Source organism: Physeter macrocephalus, chromosome 18 (genome assembly GCF_002837175.3).
Source record: "Physeter macrocephalus isolate SW-GA chromosome 18, ASM283717v5, whole genome shotgun sequence".
Classification (NCBI taxonomy): Eukaryota; Metazoa; Chordata; class Mammalia; order Artiodactyla; family Physeteridae; genus Physeter; species Physeter macrocephalus.
The window spans coordinates 35657593-35671462 of record NC_041231.1 but is presented as its reverse complement, the minus strand read 5'-3'; the positions used below and the strand labels follow the sequence as shown (position 1 = coordinate 35671462).

The 13870-nt window shown below is 45.4% G+C and overlaps 1 protein-coding gene across 13 annotated transcripts in view; it reads left to right on the top strand.

The window, feature by feature from the left end:
• Positions 1-13870, top strand: part of PXK (PX domain containing serine/threonine kinase like) — a 76724-nt gene that overhangs the window by 50745 nt on the left and 12109 nt on the right. For all 13 annotated transcript variants that reach the window (XM_024123799.3, XM_028478410.2, XM_024123798.3 and 10 more), the window contains 8 exons: positions 43-144; positions 842-1003; positions 1435-1552; positions 2816-2894; positions 5549-5597; positions 10083-10160; positions 10694-10780; positions 11224-11293. In XM_024123799.3, the coding sequence (XP_023979567.1) occupies positions 43-144; positions 842-1003; positions 1435-1552; positions 2816-2894; positions 5549-5597; positions 10083-10160; positions 10694-10780; positions 11224-11293 (745 nt within the window). The remainder of the gene's footprint in view (positions 1-42; positions 145-841; positions 1004-1434; positions 1553-2815; positions 2895-5548; positions 5598-10082; positions 10161-10693; positions 10781-11223; positions 11294-13870) is intronic.

Below are 13870 nucleotides of genomic sequence, written 5' to 3'. Positions count from 1 at the left end.
CAGTCTACTGCCTTCTTATGTGGTCTTTGTTCCTTTCCAAAGGCAAAACCAAAAGACCCATTCCTAAGGAAGTACTGCAACCCTAAGAAGATTCAAGGCCTTGAACTCCAGCAAATAAAAACATATGGGCGGCAAATATTAGAGGTAAGAGTTATTTAATTTTGGTTTAAGTTGCATTGGAATTGCACCCATCCTCACCATACTCTTTTGGGAAAGTTCTCAGGCAATATCCACAGTAGTTTAAGTTGGCTGATGGCTTACAAACTGGTGGCATTGTCATATTTTATCCCCAAAAGCAAATATTTGAGACTAAGGCAGTAATTTAGATCAACAAAGTTCCAAAAGCTTAGCTATTGGAAATTCCTAAGTTAGTGTCTGATTTATGAACTTTATTGTGTGAGTACCAACTTTTGTGTTATTTCGGTTGATCTTTATCTTGGTGCCAAGATAACACAGCTATCTTGTTCAGTTTTTTTCTAGGAGTCTCCCCAGTGACCAGTTTGGTTTTGTTTCAAAATATATTGACTGAAAAAGCAAAGTTTAGGGCTTCCCTGGTGGCGCAGCGGTTGAGAGTCCGCCTGCCGATGCAGGGGACGCGGGTTCGCGCCCCGGTCCGGGAGGATCCCACATGCCGCGGAGCGGCTGGGCCCGTGAGCCATGGCCGCTGGGCCTGCGCGTCCGGAGCCTGTGCTCCGCGACGGGAGAGGCCACAGCAGTGAGAGGCCCGCGTACCGCAAAAAAAAAAAAAAAAAAAAAAAGAAAAAGCAAAGTTTAACCTGTCTAGTATCTGAACGAGTTGGGGGGGCGGTGGGGAATGTGACCTCTACCTATTTTTTAATAGGTACTAAAGTTTCTCCATGACAAGGGATTCCCTTATGGGCATCTTCATGCTTCCAACGTGATGCTGGAAGGGGACGCTTGCCGGCTGCTGGACCTTGAGAATTCCTTGTTGGGCCTTCCTTCCTTCTACCGATCTTATTTCTCACAATTCAGGAAAATCAATGTAAGTTGCTGAAAGTCATGAAACAGCAGGCTTATCTTTAGGTATAAATTATCCCCATGGCAGGGTGCATGATCTGCCACTGTAAGAAATATGCACTAAGCAGTGACAGGTACAGTTGGGGTAGGCATGCCTGTTGGCGCTGTTCTCCCACAGCACTGCTGTTTCTCCGAGAGGCTAGTTGAGGTGGTAGCTGGGACAAGGAGGGCATAGAACCAGTGACTGGAATACCATGGAGGGTAGGACCAAGACCTTTGGTCAGAGCAATGCTTTGTGAGCTTTTACAAAAGTCTTTGGAATTGGGTCATCACTACCAGTTGTGAGTGGGGTTGCCCCTGGGCCATGTTTCTTAGTGGAAGCCCACGGCAGGAGGCTTGGGATTCACAAAGCCAAAGCAAAGGCCAAATATGCCGCTGCTCTCTTTTCTTCTGCAGACATTGGAGAGTGTGGACGTCCACTGCTTTGGCCACTTACTGTATGAAATGACTTACGGACGACCGCCAGACTCAGTGCCTGTAGACTCCTTCCCTCCTGCACCGTCTATGGCTGTGGGTCAGTATGGGGTGTGGAGGGGCCTTCTGGGCCCTTGTAATGTGCAGAGCTACTCACCCTCTTTCCAGAGTCCAGGGAAGAAGACCCAGAGGAAGTTGCTACGTTCCACAGCCAGAAAGTCTTACTCGTATAAAAGCAATTTGAGTGACTTCCTTAAGTGCATTTCCCTGAAAATTCAGATAGCTTGTCTCTTTGTCAGGCTATCTGAAACCTCAGGGGACAGTTTATAACATGCATTAGAATTTTGGAAGCAAGAGGATGTGAAGAGAAGTATGGCCAGACTGAGTCTGATACAGAAGCAGGAGCCAGGAGCAGGAAAGTTGCAGCCAGTCTTGCAGACTCAGGCAGGTGTCAGGAGTCAGACCAAGGCTGGAGAGAGACCTGTGAGGACAGCCACAGGCTAGACACATGGTAGAGGAGATCCTGGCAAGCCCAGGGCTAGGAAAGGCAGACAGGAATGCAGATACCTGGCACCTTGGATCCAGGAGCTCTTCTAGCATTACTGAGGGGGCTGAAGCGAGTGCAGGGATGGGTGGGCACCTGTAAGAAGAAGGGATGTGGGGACTGATGCAGAGTCATCCAGGGACCCTTTCATCCCCTCCACAGCCAGCTCAGAACTCACTGCCAGAGCAGAGGGAGAGGAGGGCAGGGCAGGTCTTGGGCCACTGTGCCTTCCAGGCATGCGGGGCAGCCCTCCACCAGTGTTAGTTTTGTATCAAATGAGATGGTTCCAGAGAGCAGGCCCTGAGACTTCTTACGGTTGAGTTTGAACAGAACAGCTGAAACTGAACAGTTACCTGCAAGTAGAAAAATCTGGCTGCTTTTGTTTACATCATCCAAGGTGTGGGATGGTGCGATACTAACAGTTGGCATTCCGTGTGATGGTTTTGATGAAAAGCAGGCAAGCAGAGAAATGTCGCTCAAGTTCAGAATTTTACTTCTGTGTAGTGTTTACTTCTCTTTTCAGAGAGCAAACATATTTATGGATGCTATCCTGAATCCCTCCTCCAGTTATCTCTGGAATATATTTAGCTTTCTGTCAGCATGTGGTTCCTGAACCATTTCTTTTGAGGCGTCAGTAGTGTCAGTGTTGCCAGCATCCCCCTCCCTGGCACGTACGCCATCTGTCTGTGCGTGAAGAGTTTTGACACTGTCCTGATCAGCCCGCAGACAGTTGTTGCAAAGCGGTGTCAAACTTTTCATCACCAAGTGGATTTGCCAGCATGTTCTGTGGAACTAAAATGTGTATCTGTTCATTTCAAGTGGCCGTGTTGGAGTCTACGCTGTCTTGTGAAGCCTGTAAAAATGGCATGCCCACCGTCTCCCGGCTCTTACAGATGCCGTAAGTCAATCCCACACCTTGGCTGTAACCTTCCTAACTGTGTTGACCACTAGCCCAAGTGTCTGGTCCTGGTAGAGACTCAACAGTGTCCCCGCAGAGTCACCGTGACCCGCCTGCTGACAGTCACTTGCCGCATGATGTCCTGACCTTTCCTTGTGACCTCTGCACCATAGCCTGACTACTCTCTCTTCACATCAGTGTCATCTTCACTCACATGTGTCTCTCCCTGTCCATGTTGGCATTGCATATGTGGACTTCCCGCTTGGGAGGTACTGAAGGGGGGCCACCCTGTTTCAGTGCACCGCGTGGCCCACGGCTGTGGCTGCTTCACTAGCTGCTGGCTGGGGAAGGTCTGGCCTCTCGGAGGAGGGCAGCATGGCTCTGGCCTCCCCTGCCCTTGTTTGTTTATTTACTCACTGGGTAACATGTATCTAACGTCTGACGTGTACCAGGCACTGTGCTGGGGCGTAGAGCTCAGGAGTCAATAGTCAATTGAGGTGGGTGAAATAGTGCTTTGGGGCCTTTCCTTTAGGTATGTTTTCTATTCCTTCATGGAAAGGCAGCAGGGTGGTTAAGAAGCATGTGTCTGAGGTTAGACAGACCTGGGGGTGGGCCCAGCCTTACCATTTCTACCTGGGTGACCTTGGGCAGGTTTCCTAACCTCTGGAAGCTGAGTTTCCGCATCTGTAAATGGGGACAATAACAGCCCCCACCTCAGAGGGCTGTTGGGAGGACTTACTGCAATGATTCCTAGTACAGTGCCAGTTACTAAAGCAGAGCTTATTAAATGTTAGTTATGCTTACTATTGATTGAGCTTATACTCTGTGCCTTGCGACTTACCCAGTGCTCTGTAAACAGATTTGGGAAACAATTGTATGGGGAAATAAGGCGGGATAGCTTGAGGTACGTACAGCCCGAGGTCAGAGGGGGCGGTGATAACTTCAGATTCCTGGTGTTAAGGAAAGTCTACTCCAGCTCCGGCGCTGTCCTAGGCCCTGGGGAGGCTGTGATGGACAGAGCTGCCCAAGCCCCCGCCACGTGGATGTGACTTCCTAATGTTTGACTGACACTGGTGCCTCCCTCCCCGAACCAGCCACCATTAATAACAGTGTAAACGTGGAAAAATAGATCTAGTCAGGGAAACAAAACAATTTTCACACACACTTATAGAACATATGCATTTGTAGTTAGGGAACAGCTTGTATCCACGTTAATTTACTTGGGTTTGTAGTCAGACCCCCTACTCCAAAGCTCTTACATTTTTCTCCCAGTCTTCCAGTTCTAAAGTGAATCCAGATAATTTTTCTTCACTTAAGTCTTTCTACTGTGTGGGCTTCAGCCTTGAGACAGCACTTGGAGAGGTGTGAACTCTGTTCAGTTCAAAATGTGTTGTCTGGAAATAAGTGGACCCTCGGCCTTGAAGGGGAGGGTTCTTTCTCCACCTCCAGGCCGCCCAGGGAGTGCTGTGGGGAAAAGTTAACCCTGTCACTTCTACTTGTGATGTAGTTCCAGTTTTTTTTAAAGGGGTACCGTTCAAGGAAAGACTTACTTAGAGCCTTTTGGGCACTCCCCAGACAACCATTTAAATTCTCTGACCTGTTTTAGCCAAAACAGTTCAGAATTCCTCATGCTATTGTTTTTAATAACACACTTTTGGGCCTCCCTGGTGGCGCAGTGGTTGAGAATCCGCCTGCCAGTGCAGGGGACATGGGTTTGAGCCCTGGGCTGGGAGGATCCCACATGCCGCGGAGCACCTAGGCCCGTATGCCACAACTGTTGAGCCTGTGCTCTAGAGCCTGCGAGCCGCAACTACTGAGCCCACGTGCCACAACTACTGAAGCCCGTGAGCCTAGAGCCCGTGCTCTGCAACAAGAAAAGCCACCGCAATGAGAAACCCGCGCACCTCAACAAAGAGTAGCCCCTGCTCGCCGCAACTAGAGAAAGCCTGCGCACAGCAATGGAGACCCAACACAGCAAAAAATAAATAAATAAAATAAATGTATTTAAAAAAAAAATAGCTCCCTTTATAAAAACAAAAAACACACTTTTGAAGAGAGAATTGATATTCTCCCAGAGCTGCTATTTCTTTTTAAGAGAGCATGAGAAACACTACTTTTCTTAGAAGAAAATTATTTTCTCGTTGGATTCCAGTCAGAACAATTCCTTTTTTACTTACTCTCATGTTTTAATTATATTGAGCTCTAGAATAAATTTTGTCCTCCTCTGGGGCAAAAAAAAAAAAAAAAAAAAAAGGAAAGCCAATTATTCTGTTTGGAAATATCTACTGCATATATTATTTGCAATATAATATAAATACAATAAATAATGTGCAAATTTCTTTTCAAAATGTGAGTTAATTCACTATGTAGTGTGAGAAGACTGTCACCCCTCAGTGGGGAAATCACTTCCCCTACACGGCTGACCCCGTCCCCCTGGAGAGCTCCGAGATGCTGGGGAGTGGTGGGTTTCTGGAGGTCACCTTGGGTGGCCCGGAAACTCCTTTGAGTTTGATTAACACGAGATGGTGGGTTGGCCCCGGGGCTGGGGGATGTTGTGGGGGACTAGATGGGCGAAAGATGTCTCATTCTGCTTTGATCCTGCTCTGGGAGTGCACCTGGTTTAAGGAAGATATTTTTGTTTCTTTTCTTTACAGATTATTCAGCGATGTTCTGCTAACTACTACCGAAAAGCCACAGTTTAAGGTAAAGCAAATTATATCATTTCTTGGTTTGTGACATGAATGTGTACTTGGAAAGTTAGCACTTTTTTAATTAAAAAAAGAAGGTACAGTATTTATAAGTGTGGACTGGAAAAACGCACACTTAGGAGCATTTTTATTTGGGGACCTTACTGAGGACAATAGCCCGGAGACAGCCTCTCCGATAGCTCTAAGGAACTGTGAAGAGGGAGGGGAGGGGCCAGGATATATATGAACTTTTTGCTGGAAAAAAACATGTAGTCAAGCATAAAAGATTACTGCTAATCACAGAAGACAGACATCTGAAGATAATGATTTTAGTGTTTTTCTATGTATGAAAGATGCCAAGAATCTGGGGTCATTGAAATTTTTCCTTAGATAGGCATCTTAACTCTCTAGGGTCCTGTATATCCAAAGCACAGAATGCTTCCTGTTTTTCTCCACCCTGAATTCCCCCCCAGGGCGAACCTCCCCGAGGGCAATTGCAATGGGTTGCCAGCTTAATCCTTGTGGAGCTGGGAATGGCCAGCAGCCTTCTTTATTTTACATAAAGAAACATTGCAAATAATCTAAATATCCTATAATGAGGGAATAGCTTAATAATTTAAGTACATGTATTGGATTAAATGTGTTTGATCTAATAAAAGTAAAATTTATAAAGACATTGTAGTAGCCTGGAAAATGATTATTATTTGGGCTAAGGGGAAAAAAACAATATAAAATACAGTGTGTAAAAAAAAATAAATACCTCTGTCTAGAATAAGGACTAGAAGGAAGTATCCTGGGAAGTGGCAGTGTTATGTGGTGTTATGCAAAGAGCAGGGGCTTTGGAACAAACGTATGGACGTCAAGGGGGGAAGCGGGGGTGGCATGAGTCAGGAGATTGGGATTGACACGTATACACTAATATGTATAAGGTAGATAACTAATGAGAACCTGCTGCATAGCACAGGGAACTCCACTTTGCTGTACAGTAGAAACTAACCCAACATTGTAAAACAACTATATCCCAATTTTAAAAAAGGAAAAAAAAAAAAAAAAGGGGGCTGGGGCTTTGGAACTCCCCCAAACCAGGTTGATGCCTTGCTTTGCTTTCATGATACCAGCCATTTATCTAAGGCAGGGTTTCTCAGCCCTGACCTTTGACACTTTGGACCAGATAGCTGTTCTTTGTTGCCGGGGCTCTGCTGTGCGTTGTGGGATGTTGAGCAGCAGCACCCCTGGCCTGCACCCACTAGATACAAGTAGTACTCCCATTCCACCCCCCAACCGTGTGACCGTGAAAACTGCTTCCAGACGCAGCCACCTGTCCCCTAGGGAGGGGACGGGGGCAAAATCACCCTCATTTGAGAGCCACTGATATATGGGCAAGGACCTGTTCTTTGCGTCTACGTTTACTCGTTTGTGTAGAATTGGTGAGTAAAACTTGTCTGTTGTCACTGGCCAACTGAGATGATCCCTGAGAACGCCTAGTTCAGGGCTGGGCGCTCACTGCTAGCATGGTTTTGGGTAGTGAGATGAAGGGTATTTCTCTTTCTCCTCTCTCTATTCCCGCAAAACCTGTGAAACTCTTATGGGGAAATTATATTTAGGGGGGGGGAAAGAAAGAAAACCCCCAACAAGGTGGGGTCAGAAGATTTATAGGCAAGGGAGAAGCTTTCCTCTGTCCTGTTTTGCCAGTTAGAGGAGTTCTGACAATAATAGCTTCTTTGGATCTGATGTAGGAAAAAAAAAAAACCTCTTAAATTCATGTCTTTGTTACTGAAACTCTTCAGGAAATGCATTCAGCCTTGTAAATAAATATGTTCTCCTCAACCCTAGTAGTCCAGCCCAGGGGTTATCATCAGCCCTTGTTCTTCCTCCAAGCCAGAGAGCCTGCAGCAAAGACACTGTGCTCTTAAAAACCAGCGTTAATCTCTTGTATGTCTGTTTTCTTTCTGGAAAGATACACAAGAGACTGGTGATGTTGGTTGCCCCCATGGTGGGGGACTAGGTGGGATGTTTTTTACTGTGGATATACCCTTTTTATGCCTTCTGAGTTTTGAACCATATCACTGTATATTACCTACTCAAAACTTTTTTAAACTTAAAAATTTTTTTTTAAATATTCATTTTATTTATTTGTTTTTGGCCGCGTCGGATCTTCGTTGTGGCGTGCAGGCTCTTCGTTGTGGCATGCAGGCTTCTCCCTAGTTGTGGCACGCAGGTTCCAGAGCTCGTGGGCTCTGTAGTTTGTGGCACGCAGGCTCTCTAGTTGAGGCACGCGGGCTCAGTAGTTGCCCCGCAGCGTGTGGGAGGGTAGTTCCCCGACCAGGGATCGAACCTGCGTCCTCTGCACTGGAAGGCAGATTCTTAACCACTGGACCACCAGTGAAGTCCCCTAAACTTAAATTTTTAAAACAATAATAGAGACAAAAAGTTGAACATGGTCTGGGTGTCTGTTTTCTAGGCCTGAACTCCTCATGGTTTGAAAAACTAATAAATTAAGAAATGACAAGCTCAGAACCACACTAAGCTTTTGTTAATAGCATCTTCCAGTAAGAAAAAACTTAATCTTGTGAAATTCAGAAAATAAGTCTTAAGAAAGAAAGGAAGGAAGGGAGGTAAGGAGGGAGGAAATAAGTCTTTCACAGAGAAAATCCCTCTGAAATTATAAAATATTATAATTACTTGAATTTGTGTGTGTGTGTTCCAATAAGCTTTATATATTTTTTTGTTTTTAATTATGATAAAAACATCATGTAAAATGTATCCTCTTAGCCATTTTTAAGTGTACAGCTCAGTGGTGTGAAGTGTATTCACATTGTCGTGTAACAGATCTCTGGAACTTTTTCATCTTGCAAACCGAAACTCGAGAACCATCTTAAGTACAACTCCCAATTTTTCCACCCCCAGCCCTTTGGCAAACACATTTTACCTTTTAGATATCTCATACAAGTGGAGTCATACAGGATTTGTCCTTTTGTGACAGGCTTATCTCACCCAGTGTAATGTCCTCAAGGTTCATCCATGTTATAAGCATGTGACAGTATTTCTTTCCTTTTTAAGGCTGAATAATATTCCCGTGTGTATATACCACATTTTATTTATCCATTCATCTATCGATGGACATGTGGGTTTCTTCTATCCCTTGGCTATTGTGAATAATGCTTCAGTGGACATGGGGCATGCTTTGATATCCTGCTTTCAGTTCTTTTGGATATATACCCAGAAGTAGGGTTGCTGGATCATATGGTAATTCTATTTTTAGATTTTTTTGAGGAACTTCTATACTATTTTCCATAGCTGCTGTGCCATTTTACATTCCCACCATTAGTGTACAATTTTTTCCATCCTCACCAACATTTGTTATTTTCTGTTTTTTTTTGATAGTTACCATCCTAATATGTGAGGTGATATCTCATTGTGGTTTTGGTTTGCATTTCTCTCATGATTGGAGATATTGATCATCTTTCCATATGCTTGTTGGCCATTTGTGTATCTTCATTGGAGAAGTGTCTGTTTAGGTCCTTTGCCAATTTTTTCCTTTGATTTTCTGCTCTTTATTTTTTTTTTTCAGGTTTATTGTGGCATAATCCATTTTTGGTGACAAGCCCATTTTTTAATTGATTACTTATGTTTTTGTTTTTGAGTTGTAGGAGTTCTTTATATATTCTGGATATTAACCTCTTATCAGATGTATGATTTCCATTTATTTTCTCCTATTCTGTAGGTTGCCTTTTCACTCTGTTGATTGTTTCCTTTGATGTTCAGAAGTTTTAAGCTTGATGCAGTCCCATTTGTCTATTTTGGCTTTTGTTACCTGTGCTTTTGGTGTCCTGTCCAAGAAATTATTGCCAAATCCATTATCACAAAGCTTTCTCCCTATGTTTTCTTCGAAGAGTTTTATGTTTTTAGGTCTTAGGTTTAGGTCTTTAATCCAATTTTGAGTTAATTTTTGCATACAATTTTTGCATAAGGTAGGGGTCCAGCTTCATTCTTTTGCATGTAGATATCCAGTTTTACCAGCACCATTTATTGAAGAAACTGTCCTTTCCCCACTGTGTGCTTTTGGCATGAGGGTCAATTTCTGGGCTCTCTATTTGTTCCATTTGTCTGTGTGTCTGTCTTTATTGCCAGTATCACACTGTTTTCTGTAGCTTTGTAATACGTTTTGAAATCAGGGAGCGTGAGGCCTCCAGTTTCCATCTTCTTTTTCAGGATTGTTTTGGTAATTTGGGGTTTCTTGAGAATAACTTGAAATACTTGAAACATACATCATGCTTATTTATGTGTTAGTTTTATATATTTATTGCTAAAACATGCTAATGAGGTGAGTGTGTTTGGGGATACCAAAAGTGGCCAGGATAGGAGTCAAGTGGACAGCTTGTAACTGATTTCATTCCAGGTGTCCTCTTCCTTGACTAGCAACTGTTTTTTATTCAAACTGGGACTTGAGAGACTCTCCAGCTATTTTACTCAATAGATTATGTACTTTCTCTTCTTTCAGATCCCCACAAAGTTAAAAGAGGCATTGAGAATTGCCAAAGAATGTATAGAAAAGAGGCTAATTGAAGAACAGAAACAGGTAAATTGCTAATAGTTCCTCATTGCCTTTTGATCTTTTAGTGTCCCCATCCTCTGCTGTGGTGATCACAGTGATTTACTTGTAACTGAGTGTTCATTCTATAAACAATTCTTGCATACTTGCTCTGGACCAGGCTCCATGTTCAATGCTCCGAGACAGCCGAGTACTTCACAGTCCTACCCTCAAGGAGCTCAGCCTGTGGGGGAAACAAACATGTCCACAAAGAGCAGTCATCCTTTATGATCAGGACAGACTGGGTGGTGGTGGGGCGCACATGCTCCATGCTCTAAAGGTGCTGGGGACCACACTCATTTTCCGTAAGAGAGAGAAAGGCAGGAAGGAACTCGGGGAGAGAGAAAGGTCTTCATCTGCTGGCACACTCTTCTCCCAGACATCCAGACCCAAGCTTGGAGGCAGACAGGCTGAGCAAGGAAAGATTTTTCATCCAAATGATTTGATTTGGCAAAACTTGTTAGAGATTTTCATTAGTGTAGGATATGCTTACAGTTGTGGTGAATTGTGGTCTCTTAAAGATCCACCAGCATCGAAGACTGACGAGAGCTCAGTCTCACCATGGATCCGAAGAAGAAAGAAAAAAGAGGAAGATCTTAGCTCGAAAGGTAAGTCCGGTGTCTCTCTGAATTCTTTCTTGAGAATTCCTGACTCCATGTGAAGAAAGTTCTAGGTTAATGGTGCTCATTTAGTTAATGACAGATTCTGTGCTTTATCTCCATGAAAGCTAAAACCGTTTCCAGATGACTGGTTTGCAGCTTCTGAAAGAAAAGCCATATAATATCAGCAGAGAAATGGACCATAGAGTTTCCTGGCTTGCTGGGCTGATTATGGCCTTAATGTAATTGCGGGAAATGACTGGCCTGAGAGAGTAAACTCAGCATTCTTGGTTTTATTTCTCCCTTTAGTTTTGGCTTGTGGCTTCTTCACTGTATTAAGTTATGAGGCCAAATATGACTTTGTGTGTAGCTAGTCTAACTATGCCTGGAAAATGTTTTTATTCTGGTATGTTTATTCTTTGCTTTTCCCCCTCTATTTTTTATTTTTAAAGAAGTCAAAACGATCTGCTATTGAAAATAGTGAAGAGAATTCAGCAAAATACAGCAACTCCAATAATTCAGGTAACTGGTTATAGGTTGTAGTGGGGCCCAGGTCCCAAAGGTTAGGACCAGGAGTCAAGGGTTCTTGGGTTCTCCTGGGCAGTGTGGTGACCAATGCAGAGAATAAAAGAACTCTGTTCCCAGGAAAGGATTGCCACAGCATTCAGAGGCTCACAGGACTCAAGTGCTAGAAGGCACCTCAGAGCTTACTGGGTAACCAGCCTCCTCACTGATGGCAGCATCAGCCCTGGAAGAAAAACCCACCCAACTTAGAATGCAAGGCCTCCTGTTTATCAGCAGAGCCTATAGGAACTGAAATGGCCCTAAATCCTGCCCTCTGCTTGGTCCCCACGTGGCAGAAGGATATGCCCTCCTGCATCAAGAAAAGGCCTCTACAGTGTGTGGGGATCGCAGAAAGCAACATTCTAGGAGGGCCAAGATGGCACAGAGTGCAGTGTCATGAGTTGGCCATCCTTGCTGTCACTCCTGGATGCCCCTTGCCCAGCCCTGCTGGCTTTGGACCTTAATGGCCCCATCTTTGGAACTCAGATCAAGTGATCCCTTGGGACCTTCTAGTTCTTCTGCCTTATGGTCTGTGAAGTAGAGTTCCAATCCACATAGAGAAGGGAAGGTTTCATCCTAACAGGGGCAGCTTTGGTTTAGCCCTGGAGGGCCAAAGGAAGGGGAGGGTTTTTTTAGGTTGAGTGCTAGCTGCATATACTTCCAGGCAGGATAAGGACCAAGAAGAGACGGAGAAGTTGAAGATGGAAAAGAGAGAGTGATTGTTGCGGGGAGTAAGGGGGCTGGGGGTCAAAGGGTTAGCATCAAGAGCCCAGCTGTCAGTCTCAGCCTTGGAGGAAACCCATCCATCCCTTCCTGGTGTCAGGAGCCAGGAGGGGTAGGTGAAGAGTTAGAGGTGTTTAAAAGTGGAAGGAAGGGAGGAAATTGAGGGTGTTCACAGCTCATGCCTTCTCAGGTCTTCTCAGGGAAGTCAGTGAGGAAGACATCTGCCAGGGGCAAGAGAGGAAGAAGTGAGGGGTTCGCAAGACCTGAAGGCTGGTCTAGCCATAGCCACAGAATGCAGGCAGTGTGGGTAGAGCTGAAATTGGAAGAGTTGGGATGGAAGAAGATCATAGACTCCAGAGGGAGGGGGGGAATCATGCTAGCACCACTGCTTGGAGAGCCAAGCCAGAGATGGGCTCTGGAGGGAAGAGCTAGGAGGGAAGAGGAGGAGGGGAGGCTCCAGGCCCTGAAGGTCCCTGTGAGGACCAAGGCAGACTCCTTGGGGATGGAGGCTGGAGAGGAGAAGGGGCTGGAGGCTGTTGTGGCTGGAGGGTACTTTCAGAGTTGGAGGTCTGTTTACTCCGTGGTTGATGGGATGGACATAGGCCAGTCATTGTCATCACTAGGCTGAGACTCATGTCTCCAACTAGCCTGTCACCCTGGCAGGCACTCTGTCCAGCATCTATTTCTTTATAAAGCAGAGAAAGCCTGGCTTGGTGTACTCCACCTTCCTGAGGCCCTGCCTGCCTGCAAGGCTCTTTGCCAGATGCAGCTGGATGGGACGCCAAGGACTCCCAGACACCACCTCAAGGAGTTTAGGAAAGCAAAGTAGCAGTTGATGGAAATGTATAGATCATCTCCAGACCCCACTGGAATCACGAATTCAAACCTTCTCCCCCTTAAAATCTGTGTTAGCACTACAAGCAGTATGATATCAGGATGGGTTGAATTTCACCATCTTTTTCAGTGAAACGCCTCTCCCTTTCATAGGGAGGCGAGAGGATATTGCAAATAGTGGAAGGGTATTCAGCTGGAGGGAGGTGTGGCTTCATTAGGACATTTCTCCTCGTGCTCAGTGTCCGTGCTGTGCCCCCCACGTCTTGTGGGTGTGCGGGAGGTGATGGGAGGCTGCCCCAGGACAGCTAGTGGCTTCTCAGGGGCATGGCCTCAGCCCTCCAGGAGCTTTGGTAACCCCTTGATGGGACTGCCATGTGAGGGAGGGGGCTCATGTGGGAGCTTCCACCTGCTCATTGGGCTACTTTCCATGTCAAGCCAGGAGGACGTATTCTGGGGATTTCTGAGCAATGGAGGAGATACTGGGAATTTGGCAGTATTTGAAATATAAAAAGGTTACTAGGTCCAGAAAAAGCATGCAACGTATGGGAATATGCACATTATTTTAATGTAAATCATGGTATTTACTGAATTTCAGGTAAGAAAAGGCCTGGGAAATCCACACACTGAGTAGGCTGATCCTAATCAATTGGATATGCCTGCTGGTAAAATGGAACTTCTCCAGAGAGTATTCCTGGGTGGATGTGGTGGGGAACTCTGGCTTCTTTTGGAGAGGCCTCCACCAGATTGCTCTGCACCTCTCTGACACCTCTACTGCTGTGGCACTGTCATTTGTCCTTCATTACCCAAGGACAGGGCTTGGGTCAGGAAGAGACACTGCAGCCAGTTGCATAAGCCATTGGATTGCACAAAGTTGGTTTCAAACCAGGCAGGCTGTGGGGAGCAGTGGGAGGCAACGAGGCCTGGGGACGGAAGCGGGTTGGACGCCTGTGGTCAGGGGTCCCGTCCCTGAATTCTCTG